The following is a 19104-nucleotide window of genomic DNA, read 5'->3' on the forward strand; positions in this document are numbered from 1 at the left end:
TTAGCAAACCCTTATTTGCCGAGTGTTTTTTTTGACACTCGGCAAACCCCTTGTTTGCCCACTCGGCAAACCCCTTGTTTGCTGAGTGTTTTTTTTTTGTCGAGTGTTTTTAGCTCAGCACTCGGCAAAGAACTGGTTTGCCGAGTGCCCGAGGAAATACACTCGGTAAACATAAAAATACTCGGCAAATTTGAGGATTCCGGTAGTGTCTCCCGGCAGCGGTGTGTGACCTTTCCCCCTCTCTACACCTAGCAGGCAACCCAACATGCTCTTCTCCAAGCAGCGGCAGACTGGCAGCATACCAGACAAGGATATGATAGGTCAGGGTGAGGAGATGGATGTGTGCTACGGTGACGAGGCAGTGTTATGGATCCAACGGGGCCAACACGCTCCAGCGGAGGTAAGAGTGGAGATCCAGGCGGGTGAGCGCTTCATCTTTTCTCTCCCTCGTCCTCTCCTTTCTAGCTTGCCCTCACCATCTCTCCTTGTCCTAGATCTGCGAGCGATGACAAAGCATCCAAGTCCAATGAGGAACCAGAGCTCGATGGAAATGTCCGGATCGGTATGTGTGAGCAGGCCTAGATCCGGCAGCAAGGCTTGCAGATTCGATGACTAGGGTCCAAATCTAGTGAAGTAGGCGATGACAAAGGGCGAGCTTCATGGTGGCTTCGTCAATGGGCCACTGGTCGGGCTTCCTCTGTGGGCTCGGTCGGCCTACACAACGGGCTCATCAGGCTTGTCTTTTTTCAAAATTTATTTTCTGAGATGGACAAATGACCCGCCTCTATAAACCATGATTTATATAAACCATCAGCTACATGCCTCTCAGGAAATAATTTTTTCGCGCCTGTCGAAAGACAGTTTTTAGTAGTGTGTGCAAATCAAATTACTGATTTTGAGAACCAAAATTTAAATCCTCTCCGGCAACAGGGGTTTAATTTCATTTACCTGGGAGTTCAACACTAGCTGTTATGCTGCGAGAATAATCTTTGGCTGATGTTAAAAAGATAACGATTGACATCATGCATGCATTGCACGCACTCATAAAAGTTCATGAGAAAGTGAACAGCCGCAGTATACGTTGCAGAAGGACGCCAAGCAAGGCCAGGAAGTAGGAACTAGGAACGGTGCGTACCTGGTGAACCGGCAAGCCGGAGATACAGCCATATATACAGTCTCTCCCTAGTGAAGCTAACGTTCTGAGCAGTTGCTGCGGCACTCCACCGCGCAGCCGTCGAAGCTTCTGTTCCTAACGAACACGGGCAGTGCGGGTGTATTCATGCCCTGCAAGATCGCGGAATGCATGGTCTCCCTTGCCGCATCTGCGCGACTGCTCCCTCGCGCATCCGCTCGAAGGACAGGTCCTGAGGGGCCGGAAGCCATCGAGGCACTTGCACGCCGGCACGGGCTCCGTGCTGTCAGCTTGTCACAGTAGCTGAACGGGCTGCCCACCAAGCGAGAAGAGACAGAGGGGGGCAACAACGTCGGAAGCAGCTCGCGCCAACAGCCAACCCGCCGTTCTGTCGATGGCGGCACGGTGCCAAGGCCACTAGAGAAAAAGTTTCATGGCTTCGACCTTCGAGCCTTCGACTCGATCATTCGACCAATCAACCTCACGTTACACAAACCAGTGTGACCGTGTAAAACGCTCTAAAATTACGGATAGCGGGTGCGTTCACTATGGCAGCCTGTACATCAATCACCGGACAATATTCATAAGAATGCAAGTTTGCACGGCAAAGACCCAGTGGAAGAATAGAGTGTTGGGATAAAAAGGGCAGAAACAATGCACGACGATTAATCTCTCATCTTGTGATAAATCATGAGAAAAACATCTACCACCAAAATATGCCGTGGAATTAACAATCACATGCATAATACGTGAAAAACCTTCTCAAGGTAAGCAGAAAAAAAAACTACGGGATCATTTGGTCCACTTCAAGTTTTCACTATAATCACCAAAAGGTACAAGGAGTCTTCTCTAGAATATCTAGAGAATTACACCAGCAGCAACACATTCATCAAGTTACAAACTTAATGTCAACTACAACCACAACCTTCTAACAAGAGAAAAGGCAGCAGCCAAAACAGCGAAGTCACATAGGTGGTCGACGGCGAGGTGAAGGTCAAGTAGGGCCGTGCCGTGCCGATGGATCGGGAGCGGTGAAGGACGGACGTGAGGCTTGGACTGAGGGACCAGGAGGCCGGGTGACCAACCGCGGTGGCTGACATCTGGGGACATCGACAAGCGCAAGTGTACATGGATGATGAAGACTGTAAGATCTCTGGTACGCCTAGAGGGGGGTGAATAGGCCTGTAAAAAATCAACTTAAACCAAAATCAAATTCTCCCACAGCACTGCCGCTCTGTGAGCGTGGCACTACCGCATCTGCAGGAGAGATTAGTTCATAGTTCAAAATCTACCCAATAAAATTTAGATAGGGTAAATTTTATAGCTTCCTGCAGGGTGGTATATCACAGATCGACAGCTGAAAGTGGTGGGAACACCACACACAAGTAGATCAACCTCAATCCTAGAAATCACCTCAATAACAACACGAACACAAGTGTAGCAACACAAGCACAAGATGACACAAGGATTTATCCCGTGGTTCAGCTCGTCACCAAGGCTTGCCTAAGTCCACGTTGTTGAGGTATACCACTAAGGCTTATGAATTTGCAATCCTACCTCGTTCTCAAGTCAAGAGAGTGAACTCTTGAGATGAGGGGTGATTTTACTTGCTGCAAGAGGTGGTTACAAACCTTTCGGGGCTGCCACACAAGTTGGTAAGCTCCGCGGGCGACGCTCTAGCCGGCTAGGAGTCAAGCTCCAAGAATAACAAACACAACCGTCGGCTAAAACGTGAACCAAGTGCTCTTTAAAGTTTAGAAATCAATGGAGTTGCTCTCTAATAAAGTTGTGGACCCTTTTCTCTCAAGGATTGATGGGAAAAATCAATGGATTTGTTTGGGGGCTTTAGGTCAATAATGGAGTGAGAGAGAGAGAGCTCTTGCTCTATTTTGGACAAGCTGAAGTGAGGAAGAAAAGAGCAGGTTGGTTCATTCGGTTACCGTTGGGGAGGAAGGGGAAAGGCATATATACCCCCCAGCCCCCAACGGTCACTTTAAATCGCACATAGCTGTTGGCGAGGAAAGGGAAATGTATATATACCCCCAGCCCTTAACGGACACTGCACCCAAGAGGTCGGGCGAGACGAGACCACGACCAAAGGGTCGGGCGAGCCGGAGCCCATGACCTTGGGGTCGGGCGAGCCGGAGCCCACGACTAAAGGGTCGTGCGAGACGGAGCCCGCGACATTGGGGTCGGGCGAGACAGAGCCCGCGACCAAAGAGTCGGGCGAGCCAGAGCCCGCGACCTTGGAGTCGGGTGAGACGGGGTCGTGACCAAAGGGTCGGGCAAACTGGAGCCTACGCCCAAAGGGTAGGGCGAGTCGGAGCTCGCACTTAAGGGGTCGGGCGAGTCAGAGCTCGCACCACGCAAGACAGCAAGGGTAAAAGTGAAGTGTAGACTGTCTTGGCTGTGAATCTGAGGATGCTTATAGTTGTTTGAGCACTTGGTAGCACGTATTAGCTTAAGCATTGTGTTCCTCTTTATAGTACGGCTTTTTCTATATTTAAATTCAAGATATAAAAGAATCTTAAACCTCTTTTGAGTTTGAAGCCATTTATATTTGTAATTGGGGGCTCCTCCATTTCGTGTAGCATCCTCGAATATAAATTCTCTTTTTGTCATCTTAATAAATCTCATTAGTTCTCTAATTGTGTGGTCATTATCACCAAAACCCACAATTAGGGCTTGATTGCACTTTCAAAGATGACGTGGACCAAGTCAAGGAGGAGGACGATGGCGTCGTGGCACTTGGCGGAGGTCGGACACACATCTACATGGGAGATGTAGATGGCGTCGGTCGAGTCAAGAAGGAAGGCGAAGGCGTCAAGCTTGACGGAGGTCAGATACGCGTCGACATCGGTTAGTCGCGCCTGGCGAGGCGTGCACGGGGGTTTGGTGGTTTTGTCCTCAAAACCATCGGAGGGTTTGTTGGTTTGGTCCTCAAAATCGGGGAAGGACGGTTTGCTGGTTTGAGCCTCAAAACCAGGCGTGGACGGTTTGATGGTTTGGGCCTCAAAACCATCGGTGGCGGGTTTAACCGGTTTGGGCACAAAACCGGGGAGTGGCGGATCGGCGAATACGTGGTGGTATCTCGAAGCTTGCATCGAGGCGAAGCGATGTCGAGAAAGCGCTGGGTTCGTTGGATCGATGCAGAAAAACTTGGACGGATTTACCCCTAGTGGGTATTTGGGATAAGTATTTCATGTGAGGGCATTTGTCTTTTGACGGGCACCTATATATATGTGAAGGGGCTGGTTGAGCAGTTATCATTGGAAGGGTCACTCTCATTTTTATGGTGTTGAGAGGAGACTAGAATTAGAGAGATGAGTGGCTTTTGTTCTTAAGTTTTTCATCATCTTAGCTTTGATTAGGCTAGAAATAGCTTGTAATTTGACCTCTTGAGCTAACCAAGGATCAATTTCGTACACCACCTGTTCCCCACTGCAAATCTGAGTTTTGCATTTTCTGTGATTTTCGGAGTTATTTTGTGGGATTTTTGGTTTCGCCGATTGTAGACCAAATTGAGTTGTTGTTTTTGCGTTGGTCCGTGCTATGACATGAGTTGATATGAGTTAATTTGGTTGAATCAACTCGAGCACGAAGAAATCGACGATTCTCGTTTTGGGAACTTTTTTTTTCGTCTTGGCTCGATCTGAAATTTTCCGGAGATTGAGTAGAAATTGAGCGATGATTCTTTCGGGATAGCTCACCAACTTCGTTGTGATCTTCTGGAAAAATTTTGGGAGCGATTTGTTTCGATTTAGTCTATTTCCCATCGATTTTTCCGCTCTCCCCTCGCTCTGTTCATAGCGTTCGGGCTCCTGTTCGTAGTGCTCGCTCCTCAGGTTTACGTACAGCTGCGGACACAGGAGGCAACCGGGGCGGTATGGATCAGGCAGTGCAGACCCTGCCGATCCTCTGGTGCCGCGTTTGGCACTAAGCCCTCCTGCGTTCGATTCGAGCAGAGCACCGTCCGGTTCTGTGCGTTCTTTGTATACATGGCCAACCGGGCCACACGGCACTAGCACGGCTAGGCACGGTACTATGCGGCACAGTGACTTAACCATGCCGTACCCAGTAGTGCCGCCGTGCCGAGACCTTGGCCCAAGCATGGCCTTATGGGCGGTGAACCGTGCCGTGCCGTGCTCTCGAGCACGGTAGCCTGGCGTGCCCGCGCCGCCGCCTGTGCTCGCCCGCCAGCGTGGGGCCGCGTCGACGCCAGCGCTCGCCCTCGCGGGGCCGCGCCACCTCCTGTGCTCGCTCACCGGCGTGGTGCCGCGCCGCCGCCTGAGCTCGCCCTCGCCGGGGCCGCGCCGCCGCCACACTCGATGCCGCAGAGAAAGCCGGATCCAGGAGGAGGGGGCCGGATCTAGGCCATGGCCGCCGGATCTGCCCGTCGTCGCCTTAGCTCGCCCGCGCGGCGTGGGGCCGCGCCACCGCAAGCGCTCACCCGCAGGAGGGCCGCGCATCCGCCTGAGCTCGCCCTCGCCGGGGCCGCACCGCCGCCACACTCGATGCCGCAGAGATGGCCGGATCCGGGAGGAGGGGCCGGATCTGGGCCATGGCCGCCGGATCCGCCCGCCGGCGTGGGGCCGCGCCACCGGCAGCGCTCGCCCGCAGGAGGGTCGCGCATCAGCCTGAGCTCGCCCTCGCCGGGGCCGCGTGCTCCTCCATCGCTGTTGCAGATGCGCCGGCGCGCCGCCGCCTTGAGGCCCTCGGGGCATGGCCCCGCGACTGCGCGCACCGCGCGCCCCCTCCTGTCTTCGCGTCGGCGGCTCGGCGCTACTGAAGAAATGAGTGGGGGAGAGAGAGAGGAGGAGGAAGTTAGGGTCTAGGTGAGGGAGAGATGCTTATATACTGGTATCCAACGGCTCTGGTTCATCTGCTGCTCATCAACGGTGAAGAATAAACGGGCCATGTCGTGCCGGCCCATTATCTGTGCCGTGCCTGGGCCGGCACAGCGGGCCGACATGGCGGCCCAGTCACGGCACTACGACCGGGCTGTGCCAGGCACGGGCACAAAGCGAGCCGAGCCGGGCCGTGCCTGGGCCGTGCTTCTCAGGGCCGTGCCAGGGCCGGCCCATAGTGCTCGGGCCAAATGGCCAAATATAGTTCTTTGCTCGCTTCCGTTCATCGCTCTCAGTTTCCCAGTCGAGCAAACACCGGTCCCGAGCAGGCAGTGGAGGCCCAGTTACCGTGCCGTGCTCCAGCGCTGAGCGCTTCGGTCTCCCGTCCGTACACCAGCAGCCAGGCAGCAGCAGTGCCTGCGTTTCTGTGTTTTTGTGATCGAGTTCCTGCAGCAGGGTAAGTGGCGCCTGCCTTTGGATAAGAGGCTTGTTCTTGCACACGTGAATACTACAAGCAACATTGGTGATCACTGCTTGCTCAATTAAATCCAGTCATGTGCACGTAATTGATTTTGGGTTTCCAACAGTGTTGCTTGTAGCTGAATTTTTGGGATCGGTTTGTGTGTGCTGCTATCTTCGTCCAGGAAATCCCCGGTTGAGTGCCTAAGAATTTCCGGCCCGCCAATTTGTTTGGTCCGTAGTTTGCGCGATTGCGACCCGATTTGAGTTCTGTCTTTTGCGTGGGCTTTGTGGTGTCCCATTGTGTTTGTAGGGAACATCCACCTTCTCTTTTGGGTCATGGACATCACGTTGGTTGCTTCGCGTGTTTGGTGGTGAATTTGGGACAGCGGCCGAATATTTCGTGAGAAATTTTACGCCTCCCATTCACCCCCCCCCCCCTGGTCGCCGTTTTCAGTCCTTCAAATATTATGTTCCCCTCGGTAATCAGTTCATATATCTCACAAGTTGTAGCTCCACCGTGCACAAATTTTGGTAGATGTGTAGATCCATGAGTCCCTAACCACCGACCAAATTTCAGCTCAATCGGTCATCGTTTCACCACCCAAATATATATTCTACCAAAACAGTTCTATCCTGAAACGGTAGTAACCCGAAATGATAAAAACCCCTCTCAAATCTGATGCTCTACTCAACCAACCCTCAAACCGACTTGATGGTCCCGTTCGCTTGGAGGAATCTGGATGAATTTGTGAGAGGAATTATCCTGCTACAGTGCTTTTCAGCCGGCTACGGTGCTTTTTTAGCACCAGCCGAACACACCCGATAGATCAAAGTACTGTAAGTGAGGAACGAGCTCACCAAGTTTGATGACAATTCAACCACGTTTGAGTCTCCAGTCACTGACTTGAAGATGACCAGCTCAGAGCCACCAATCAAGACAAATTTTCCCTTCTCTTCTTCCACTTCTCACGTTGTGGTGTGTGTTCTGCTCTCTCGTCCTCTCTCACAGCAGCAGCAGCTCTTGCAAAAGGAGGCTAGCTAGGGTTTTTGCTTTTATGCTTTCCAGAAGCAATCTCAACTATTGATTTAGCCACCAAATAAACGGTGTACAAGCATTGGGCTTGTGGGTTATTTTGGGATGCTTTGTTGAGCTCAAAATCATCCTCCCATATGGAGGGATAGTCCAACACAGAGAACAGTTACACAAGGCGTGCCAGCAAAGCTAGCCTTGGCTTTGTTTAATAAGTACACTTCCATTTTCATGCTATACGGAGCTAGGTGTCCGATAACCATGTAATGACTGTCCTAAAAATATAACCAACTACTTATATGAGTTGTACTTCAACTCTTTTCCAAATATACTGATAAACAAATGTAACCTTACCACTTACCGTCCCTCCAACACTGAGACACTCATGTTATTCATGGAGCTATTTGTATTTTCTCCTGTTCCTTGAGCTTCTAAATACCATTGCGAGAAGTATAGGGGCTGTTTTGGGACTAAAAGTAACGTGGTTTCGTTCTCCAACATGAACACAACTGTTGACATAAGTGGCCTACTATTTGGATTGTCTTGCACACACAAGAGTCCTATGTGGATGCACCTCAAAGCTTCATTTGCCGAACAACTTTCAAGAACAGAAGAGTCCACCAAATCCATTGCTTTTCCATCATTCCATAAGCTCCATGCCTGGACCAATTCAAGAAAATTCATAGGATATCAGCATGTTTTATTGTTTGAATTGTAAAATTTGAAGAATTCCAGCATACTTACATAAGCTAATAGGCTAGGGAAGGTCGTGAAGTGAGTCGAAGTGATCTTCAAACCACTTATGATCTCCAACAGTATAACACCGAGGCTATATGTATCAGACATGACAGAAAAAGCTCCATCCATTGCATATTCAGGAGACATATAACCACTGATGAAAACTAGTTAGCAGTATGTATGTAAAAAAATTTGGATAGGTATAGGAAAATGAGAACTGGCTTGGATGATTACTTACTATGTCCCAACAACTCGGTTAGTATTTGCTTCCTGTTGGTTCCCTCCAAAGATTCTTGCCATACCAAAATCTGATATCTTAGGGTTCATATCTGCATCCAACAATATGTTGCTTGTTTTGAGATCTCGGTGCACAATTGTCAATCTTGAGTCCTGGTGCAGATAAAGAACTCCCCTTGATATTCCTTTGATTATGTCAAGGGCAGCGATGCCCAGGGTAGGAGGACCTCGACTACGCAGATCGTAGTCTCGGTCCGTGGTTGCCGGCAGGGTTATTCCCCCACGCCGAGCTTCAACGTCGACTGGGGTATGTCCCCTAGGTCGCCGGCTTAAGGAGAGAGAGAGGAGATTAGATGGGAATAATCTTTGTTAATTCCAAAGGCTACTGCCGTACAGCATATATGGCCAATGGCCTTACAGATGGAGAAGGTTCTCCTTAATTGTAGGACTAAACCACATAAGGTAAAGATAGCTACTTTCCCTCCTAGCCACTCGCCTGCTGCTCCTGCGCCCTTGATGCCCGCTCGGCCGCCCGGCGCACGTCGCGGGCTCTCCTGCGCCTGGTATACGTGTGGCCGTACATGACATCTCTCCCCTCCTCGAGAGGCAGCTCGTCCTCGAGTTGGAATGTGGGAAACTTGGCGCTGAAAGTGTCGACGTCCTCCCAAGTGGCCAAGGCAGGAGACTGGTCCTTCCACTGAATAAGCACCTGACGTGTGCCACGGGCGAGTCGGGTCTTGACGGCCTTTTCGGGCTCCAGGGTGACAGCCCCATGGTGAAGCGGTGGCAGTGGCGGTGTAGCAGCGGGGGGCGCGCCATGGTACTTCTTGAGGACGCCCACGTGAAAGATGTCGTGGATACGGGCACGTGCCGGGAGCTCGAGGCGGACAGCGACCTCGTTGATGAGCTCCAGCACACGGTACGGCCCATAGAACCTTGGCTTCAGCTTGCCGGCGCCGTCGGTGGGGAGGGAGGCAGGTGTCCGGTGGCGGAGGCGAAGCAGCACCCACTCGCCCACCTGGTACTTGACGTCGCGGTGACCCTGGTCATAGTACTTCTTCTGGACCGCCTGAGCCTGCTCAAGTCGATGGCGCACATCAGCGAGGAACTCCTCACGCTCCTCCATGGTCCTAGCCACAGCAGCCACACGGGTGTCCCCCGGCTCATAGGACCGGATGGAGGGAGGATCGCGCCCGTAGACGATCCGAAATGGCGTGTCGCGGAGGGAGCTCTGGTACGCGGTGTTGAAGACGTACTCCGCCCATGGGAGCCACTGCAGCCACTGTTTCGGCCGATCACTTGTGAGGCACCGCAGGTACATGATGATAACCCTGTTCGCCGACTCGGACTGGCCGTCCGACTGAGGGTGGAAGGCCGACGTCATGTGGAGATTGGTCCCCATCAACCTCATGAGCTCCCGCCAGAACTTAGAGGTGAACACGACGTCTCGGTCGGACACCATAGACTGTGGCACACCGTGGAGGCGGACAATCTCCCTGAAGAACGCCTGAGCCACTGACTCCGCCGAGTATGGGTGTGCCAACGGAATAAAGTGGCAGTACTTGCTGAACCTGTCCACCACCATCAGGATGACAGACTTGCCCCGTACGTGAGGCAGGGCTTCGATGAAATCCAACGCCACGTCTGTCCAGACGCCTTGCGGAATCGGAAGAGGAAGTAGTAGCCCAGCCGGATGGAGGTGTTCGGACTTGTGGCGCTGGCAGGTCGAGCACTCCCGCACATAATCCTGGACCACCTGCTTCATGTTAGGAAAATGAAAGTCACGGCGAAGGCGGTGCAGCGTGCGCTGGACCCCCTCGTGGCCTTCGGCGTGCACAGCGGCCAGCAGCTCCTGGAGCAGCGGTGAAGACGGCGGTAAGTAGAGTCGGCCCGCGTGCTGGACCATCCCATCAACCACCGCCCAGGGTGCGCGCCGAGCACCGGCCTGGATCTCGTCCTGGATGGCAGCCAGGGCGGGGTCGGTCAGCTGTGCTTGCCGGAGGCGGGAGAGAACGTCGAAGTGCGGGGCTGAGAGGGCCAAAATAGCCCCGTCGTTCGGTGTGTCGCGGCGGGAGAGAGCATCCGCCACCACATTGGTCGACCCGGGCTTGTACTCGACGGCGAAATCGAAGCCCAGGAGCTTGCCGACCCAATGATGTTGCGGGATCGTCGCGAGCCTCTGGTCCAGCAGGTACTTGAGGCTGTAGTGGTCGGTTTTGACAACGAACCGGTGGCCCCAAAGGTATGGCCTCCAGTGCCGCACTGCCAGGACGAGGCCGATAAGCTCCCGCTCGTAGGCCGCCAGCGCCTGATGGCGGGGAGCGATAGCCCGACTGAAGAACGCGATGGGGTGGCCACCCTGGACCAACACCGCGCCGAACCCGTGGGACGAAGCGTCGCACTCGACGACGAACGGCTTGGAGAAGTCCGGCATGGCGAGGACGGGGGCCGAGGTGACCGCGTCCTTGAGCGCTGCGAACGCCGCCGCGGCGCCCTCGCTCCATGAGAACCCGTCCTTCTTCAGCAGAGCCGTGAGTGGTGCGGCCACCGTACCATAGTGGTGGACGAACTTCCGGTAGTAGCCGACCAGGCCCAGGAAGCCCCGCACCGCCCGCGCTGACCGAGGCATGGGCCAGTCCCGGATTGCCTGTACTTTGGCCGGGTCCATGGCGACGCCCGCCTCGGAGATGACGTGGCCGAGGTAGCCGACCGACGCTGCGCCGAACGCACACTTGGTGCGCTTGAGGAACAGCTGATGGCGTCGAAGCTCCTCAAGGACGATGCGGATGTGACGAAGATGTTCGCTCTAGCTCTTGCTGTAGATCAAAATGTCGTCAAAGAACACCAGAACAAAACGACGAAGAAACGGTCGCAGTACATCATTCATCAACGCCTGGAATGTCGCAGGGGCGTTGCACAGCCCAAACGGCATCACCAGGAACTCGTACAGGCCGTCGTGGGTGCGGAAGGCCGTCATGTGGATGTCCTCCGGGCGCATCCGGACTTGGTGGTAGCCTGAGCGCAAGTCGAGCTTGGTGAAGAATTTTGCGCCATGGAGCTCGTCCAGCAGCTCGTCCACCATGGGAATGGGGAACGCATCCTTGATGGTGAGCGCGTTCAGCGCTCTGTAGTCAACGCAGAAGCGCCAAGAGCCATCCGGCTTCTTGACGAGGAGTACTGGTGAGGAGAACGCCGAGTCGCTGCGGCGGACAATGCCCTGCTCGATCATGGCGGCGCACTGCCGTTCGAGTTCGTCCTTGTGGGCCGCCGGGTACCGGTACGGGCGGACAGCCACCGGCAGCGCTCCCGGCTTGAGGACGATGCGATGGTCACGGGAGCGCTTGGGTGGCAGTCCACGGGGCGCGGTGAAGACGTCGCCGAGGGAGTGGAGCAGGGCGTCGAGTAGCGGCTCCCGGGGCGGCTAGGGTTGTAGCACCGGCGCTGGGGCTGCCGTGACCGCGCGGAGGGCCGCCCTGTCGGAGGAGGCGATGCCGGTCCAGCAGATGGCACGTCCCGCGCGCTGGAACTGCATGGTCCGCGCGGCGACGTCCCAGACGATGGGCCCTAGGGTGCCCAGCCACTGAGTGCCCAGGACGAGGTCGAAGCCCGCCAAAGGCATGACGAAGAGGTCGACGTGGAACGTCTCGCCATGTACCGTGACCGGCGCGTCGCGGATGACCCCTGGGCAGACGATGCGCTCGTCATTGGCCACGGTAGCGGTGAGACATGGGCGCGGCTGGATGTGCAGCCCGGAGCGGTACGCAGCGCGTTCGCCGATGAAGTTGTGCGTTGAGCCCGTGTCGAGGAGGGCGACCAGCACTGCCGTCCCGAGGAGCGCGCGGACCTGCAGTGTGTCGAAGCCAGGCACCCCGGCCACTGCATGCAGGGAGTAGACGGGGGCCTCTCCCGCCGGGTCAGCGGCGCCCGCTGCGTCGTCGTCCGTCTCCAGCTCAACGCCTTCGACGTAGAAAATGCGGCGGCAGGTACGGTTGTGGCCGCGGAAGTACTTTTCATCACAGTTGAAGCACAACCCGAGCCGGCGGCGTTCCTCCTGTTCGTCTTTGGAAAGACGGCGGCCAGGTGGCCGCTCGCGCGTGCCTGGTGCAGCCTCCGCCCCAGTTGCCGGTAGCGCGAGCAGCGGGGGCGCCTGGGGGGCGGGCAACGCCGGCCGTGGTGCCGGAGCGGCCGGGCCCGCGCGATGCGCCTGCTTGGCCGGTGCTGCCGCCAACTTATCAAGCTCCATCAACTCCACTTGTCGGGCGAGGCTCATGGCCCCGGCGAGCGTCTCCGGATTGTGGAGACGAACGGCGTGGCTCAACGGAGGGAGGAGACCGCCGGTGTAGAGTTGGACACGCTGCCCCTCGTCGAGGCGCCCGGCGCGGAAGAGGAGGCTCTGGAAGCGGTTGGAGTACTCCTCCACGGTGCCCGTACGTCGACATTCCGTCAGCTCGAAGAGGGGCGCCGAGCGTAGCGGCGGCCCGAAGCGCAGATCAAGGAGATCTCTGAAGCGCCCCCACGCCGGCGTGCCTTCGTCCTCCTGGAGCTGCATGAACCATTCCTGGGCGACGCCTTCGAGGTTGTAGGACGCCATCCAGACGCGCTCCTCGGCCATGGTGCGCTGTTGACGAAAATACGACTCACACTTGTTAAGGAAGAGCCGCGGATCAGACTTGCCGTCGAAACGAGGGAAGTCCATCTTCTGGAATTTGGGGGGCCGATCCGGTTCGCGAGGATGCTCCACGTGACCGCCGCCTCTGCTGTCCGACGACGAGGCTGACTTCTCCTTCATGGATGCCATCTCGGCCTTCATCTCCTTCATCTCCGTCCTGAAGGATTGCATCATCGCCATGAGGTCAGCCATGGTTGGCTCCGCCATGGTGGTGGAGTGGCCCGTGGAAGTGGTGGAGGCTGCGGGCGATGGTGGTGGTTGTGGTTGATTGGTGGCGGCTGTGGTGGATGTGGATGGCTGGGAAGACGAGGATCGTCGGCTTCGCGATACCAGGCTGTCAAGGGCAGCGATGCCCAGGGTAGGAGGACCTCGACTACGCAGATCGTAGTCTCGGTCCGTGGTTGCCGGCAGGGTTATTCCCCCACGCCGAGCTTCAACGTCGACTGGGGTATGTCCCCCAGGTCGCCGGCTTAAGGAGAGAGAGAGGAGATTAGATGGGAATAATCTTCGTTAATTCCAAAGGCTACTGCACATATATGGCCAATGGCCTTACAGATGGAGAAGGTTCTCCTTAATTGTAGGACTAAACCACATAAGGTAAAGATAGCTACTTTCCCTCCTAGCCACTCGTCTGCTGCTCCTGCGCCCTTGATGCCCGCTCGGCCGCCCGGCGCACGTCGCGGGCTCTCCTGCGCCTGGTATACGTGCGGCCGTACATGACAGATTATCCTAAACCTTGTTGGCCAATCAAGAACGTTTTTCCGTGCAGCATCTATATACATACAATGGTATTATAAGCAAATTAGAGTAGTAGTAGTAGTAACTATGACTACCTTCTCTTTTTTCCTGTATAAAATACAGCTAGTTTATGCATACCAAAAATGAAGGAATCCAAGCTTTTGTTTGGTAGATATTCGTAAATTAGCAACTTCTCATCTCCATGAATGCAGCAACCAAGGAGCCTAACAAGGTTTCTGTGCTGCAATTTTGCAATTAGAACTACCTCATTTCTGAATTCATTTATGCCTTGTCCAGAGCCCTGACTGAGCCTTTTGATTGCAACCTCTGTGTTTTCGCCCAGAATACCCTGCATGATTTCACCATCATTAAATTGAACAAGCAGTCTTATAATTTCCATGCTGTCATGGCTTAAAATATTTATTTCTATTACCTTATAAACTTTCCCGAAGCCTCCTTGCCCGAGCATATTGTCTTCAGCAAAGTTATTTGTTGCAGAGACAACATCTCCAAAGCTAAAAAACGGAAGGTCGAGATTTTCATCACCGAGTGTATTTGTCTCATCCAAGTGTCCTACCATCATCATCTTCTTCTGGATATCCATGTTTCGACGTTTGCCTAACAGAAGTATTAATCTTGTTGTTCAGTACGAATCATCATTGACTTCCAAGTAATGAAGTTACTCTGGTTCTACCTCTAAGCTTGCGCTTGCGCGATATCCAAACAAGGAACATCCCCATGAGCGCAAGCAGACATACCGTAACTGGTAGCAAGATTATTAACACATTCCTCTTCTTCTCGACTGCAGAAATATGTTGTACGATGAAAATAGATGATGAAACTTACTCGTGATTCACACTGGGAAATAAGCTGTGCTTACCTAATTCAGACTTTGCCAACCTCACATAGAGATCCTGCCCTTTATCAACGTAACGAACATCCACGATTGCATCCGTCCACATGACGCAGCCATGGCCACCGCCTCCGCCTCGGATGTCAGCGGCGGCGTAGGCCACGCAAGAGCAGTTGGCGAGGCACCTCGCCCAGCACTGCTCCAGCGTCGCGCCCATGTCCACCGTTGCGTTGTCCGTGTCGGGGAGCTTCACTGCCCGCACCATCTTGAACCCGTCCGTTGTCGTCCCGTTGCCGCACTCCAGCGGCACGTTCCTCCGGCATCCGCCATGGGTCTCCCTCATGGACCACTGCGAAGGGTTCACGGGGCTGAATCCCACGACGCAGCCGCAGAACAGCGTGGACGCCGTGTTCACGTTGCACAGGCCGAACGCGCCGCACTTGGCGTAGTCGTCGCAGACGTCCCTCGGCGCCTGCGTGAAGACGTTCCACACCCGGCTGACCGGGTCCCACACCAGCCGGTGCAGCACGCCGATCTCATTCATTACGAGGCGGGAGACAGGCGCGCCGGCCTTGGTGTCGAAGAAGTATACGATCTCGTCAGGGCCGACGACGACCTGGTTGGAGTACAGGTCCATGTACGACGCCATCTCCGGGATGCCGCTGCACCACAGCCCGTTCCAGGGCCCCGTTCGGTACTTCTTGACGTTGCCTTGCCACGAGAACGCGTCCGGGAGGCCCCTGGTGTCCAACACACGCCGGTAGTCTCCGGGCGCCGGGTCGTTTGACGCACGCCACGACGTGATGATCCACTCAGTGCCAGTCCGCAGGTTCTTACCGAATTTCATGCCGGCGAGTAAAGTGTTCGACGGGTGATCGAACCACTGCCAAAACACGTCGCCGCTGCTCTGGTCGCGCACGACTAGGTTGCCAGATTCGAGCAGCTGCGCCTGCGCCACGACAGGAGCGGAACTCGTCGTCGCGTTGGTGTTGGAAGACCACGCGGTGTGGCCAGAGCCATCGAGAAGGCGAAGGCTCCCGGTGCTGCCGACCACCAGTACGCCCGAGGTGTTGTTGAGGGGGCTGTCGCGGTTGGCCACCCAACAGACGGCATCCGGGGATGCGGTGAACCAGATGCCAAGGTATCTCTTGGCTGGCACGCCGGTAGGGGAGAAGAAGCCCAGGGTGAAGGTGCTGCCGGATGAGACCAACGTCTCGCCATCGGTGATGTTGCTGCTGCTGCTGAGTGTGTCAGATGCAGTGCCAGCGGCCGAGGCTCTGAGCAAAAGCAAGAACACGGGGAAGATCAGGGTGACAAGGTACGACAAAAGTCTTGTCATTCTCGTCGCCAGTACTAGTGATGGATGTTTGTTGCAGTCAGCTCAAGAAAATTCATGGTACCCATACTGATATATATGATCACGTTGGTGCCCGCTTATGGCTTATTATTTAGTGTAGCAGCCTTGTTTAATTTATGGATCCACAGTCTGTTGTAGCCGCCGTCTGTTTTTTATTTCCTTTTTTTTCTTTGTATCTTTTTTTTTACTTGCTTGCCTTTCATTCAACTTGAATTGCTCGAAGCCTTATACAACATCAAATCACTCACACATGCTGGACCTCACATGCCACCTCTCCAGGCGATGTGTGTTACTGACTTTGAACCCCTCTTTTTATCTTTGAATGTTTCTTTGTATCTTTGAACCCCTCTTTTTATTGTTAATAAAGATGTAGGGGCTGGGGGCCCTCCAGATTCCTAAAAAAATATATTCGCACATTCCGTGGTCAATCACGGCATGTTTAATTTTTTAATTAGCTTATTTGTCTAATTTCTTATGAATGTAGTGGTTGAAAGCAATGAACTTACTTATTTAAAGTCTACGGATGGCTGACCTGTTAGACAAAAGATAAACATGTATTTCTCAAACAACTAGAGGTCGTTAGCCGGCATAGGAAGTCCTCTAGATGGTATTCTAGTTTGTTGCATAGGATATCTCTTGTAATTAGATGAGTACTTAGAGCAACTCAAAGAGACTTTTTTTTTCTCGAACACGCAAAAGGCTTGTGCATCTTTACATTATGTAGGAAGGAATTTTGGATTACAAATGTTGTGGCAGCGCTCTAGGGGGGCTCAACAAATTAGAGTGGAGCGCATGCCCTCCCTAGTGCTCAAAAATTCTTAGGCTACTATACTGAAAAATAAACAACCCATATGTCATTCTTATGGCAAGTAGCTGCTGTAGCTGGGTGGCGGTGCCCCGGAAACATCTCGCATTTGTCTCCTTCCATAGCTCCCAGGCAACTAGAGCGAAAACGGAGTCTGCTCCGCTCCTATTGGTGCCGGTCCATGTCGATCTCCAGGAGGTCCACCAGTCAAAGATTGTGTTGCAGTTGGGGAGGCCTTGTGTGTGTCCAAGCGCCGCAAGGACGCTCCACCATTCCTGCTTGCTGAAGGAGCATGAGACGACGATGTGGTCTATGGTCTCTGGCTCCTAGTCGCAGAGGAAGCATGCATCATTGGCGTCCAGACCATGCATGTGCCAACGGTCCGCCGTCCATTGCTTCCGACGTAGTGCAAGCCACAAGAACATTTTGACACGGAGAGGCGCCCATGTTTAATTTCCCAGACGAGGCTGCATCCGGGCATTGGGTGCAAAGCGAAGTGGAGGGCCACGTACGCCGACTTGACCGTGAACTGGCCTTCCGTCGTCCATCTCCATACGGTTCTGCCTTCCGCATCATTGAGATGCATACCTTGGAGTGCCACCCAAATGCGCAGGTACTGGCGGATGGCGGGGATCGATAGACCACCGGTGATCTGTCGGATCCATCTTCCTTTAGGCAGTGCGTCGGCCATGGGTTGGCGCTTAACGAGCCAGCGTGGAACCCTTGTGACAAAATGGGAACCCCTTGTGTCAAAATTGATCGTGATTTCTTCAGCACACCAACGAATAGTCACCATAGGTAATGGAAAAAAACCCTTTTCTGGTCATCAACCTGGATCAATGGAACCACAAAAAACACGAAGGAAAAGGATCAAGGTTCAACAGGACATGGCAAATGACAAATGGATAGACCACATATATATATCCCCAAGCATCCAAGGTGAGGTATTAGAATTTGTGAGGCTATGGGAGGCCATCATGGACATTAGGTTGAGCAATGCAGTTGAAGATGAAATTAGTGTTGGCGATGAACGACGGATAGGGAATACTCCCTCCGTCCCAAAATAAGTGTCGTTCTAGATAAGGAAATTTGACAAAAGTCAGAGATGAAACATAGATGGCATATTAATCTATTTCTGAACAGTGGTGGACCTAGAGATTTTCTAGAGTCTGGGCGCACATAACAATTACTCAAGAAAATTTGATCAGCATGACCCCATAACGACACTTTTCTGAAATGAAGGGAGTAATATATATGTTCAAACGAACATATACACCGCTAACATACAGAAACTCGACAACATTAACAGTTTTGGAACAAAATTAAAGTTAAGTACGCATGCGAGCTGAGTGTACATTGAGAAAAATAGATATCATAGCAATTGTCTAATTATATGACACCAAAACTGATTGTGTGCTATGACCGTAAAAATTAAGAGCAAAATTATCCAATTTTAGTGACCTGACTTGACTGATTTTCCTGTAGTCTACACACGCCCTGGTGCAAGCCGCTGGCCACTCCCACGTCAAGCGCCCCGCCTCCGTTTAGGTCCCAACTCCCAAGGATTCTAGAGTTTGAAATATGTAACCGTAAATACTATGTGTTCTGTTTTGGAGCAGGTAATGTCTCTTTCTTTACGTGTTAGACTGTCCTTTCTTTCACCGTTTAACCAACCTCCTCCTCCGCTGCCTCTCATGAACGAGCCCGGGCAGATACCCAGGGTCGCCGGGCCCTGGGTCCGCCCTTGATTTTTGGTGGAATATTTGGAATGAGAGAAGTAGACGAACATTCCAACATAAAATTCTAAGCCCAAGACAGGTTGCTACATTGTGCAAGGCTGGCATTCTTCAATACCACTTGGCCATGGCTCCTATGCACGAAACAACAGAAACTCAGTAGTTCAACAGTAGTTCAGGTTGAGGCTGAAGCAGTCGCTTTTGGACAACTCACTCTCGTCCTGGTTTGTTGTTTTTGCTTCCCCCTCACCTCATCCTTTTCTCGGTTCATGATCTACCTTGTTTGTTTAATGAACCCAGTCATCCGAGTAATGATTAAGAGATAAAGATCTCCCAACATTGGACTGTCAGCTAGTTAACAAAGTGCATGAACTGATGGAATCTCACATTTTTGGCTGACTGGATGTATGACTTTGGAGATTAAAACAAATGCTAAACTCAATTTAATCACCTGTCCAAGTATCACCCATGTATACGCTACCATTTTATTTTGGCACTAC

The 19104-nt window shown here is 53.2% G+C and overlaps 1 protein-coding gene across 1 annotated transcript; it reads right to left on the bottom strand.

The window, feature by feature from the left end:
- Positions 1-7697: 7697 nt before the first annotated feature.
- On the bottom strand, positions 7698-16045 carry LOC136498582 (G-type lectin S-receptor-like serine/threonine-protein kinase At4g27290). Its single transcript, XM_066494478.1, has 8 exons — positions 14734-16045; positions 14548-14655; positions 14287-14471; positions 13992-14202; positions 13844-13887; positions 8448-8641; positions 8216-8363; positions 7698-8131 (listed from the first exon to the last, which is right to left on the bottom strand). The coding sequence occupies exons 1-8, from the start codon at positions 16043-16045 to the stop codon at positions 7829-7831; spliced, it is 2505 nt and encodes an 834-aa protein (XP_066350575.1). The 3' UTR covers positions 7698-7828.
- Between the last annotated feature and the right edge of the window lie 3059 nt (positions 16046-19104).

Source organism: Miscanthus floridulus, chromosome 12 (genome assembly GCF_019320115.1).
Source record: "Miscanthus floridulus cultivar M001 chromosome 12, ASM1932011v1, whole genome shotgun sequence".
In the NCBI taxonomy this organism is placed as follows: domain Eukaryota; kingdom Viridiplantae; phylum Streptophyta; class Magnoliopsida; order Poales; family Poaceae; genus Miscanthus; species Miscanthus floridulus.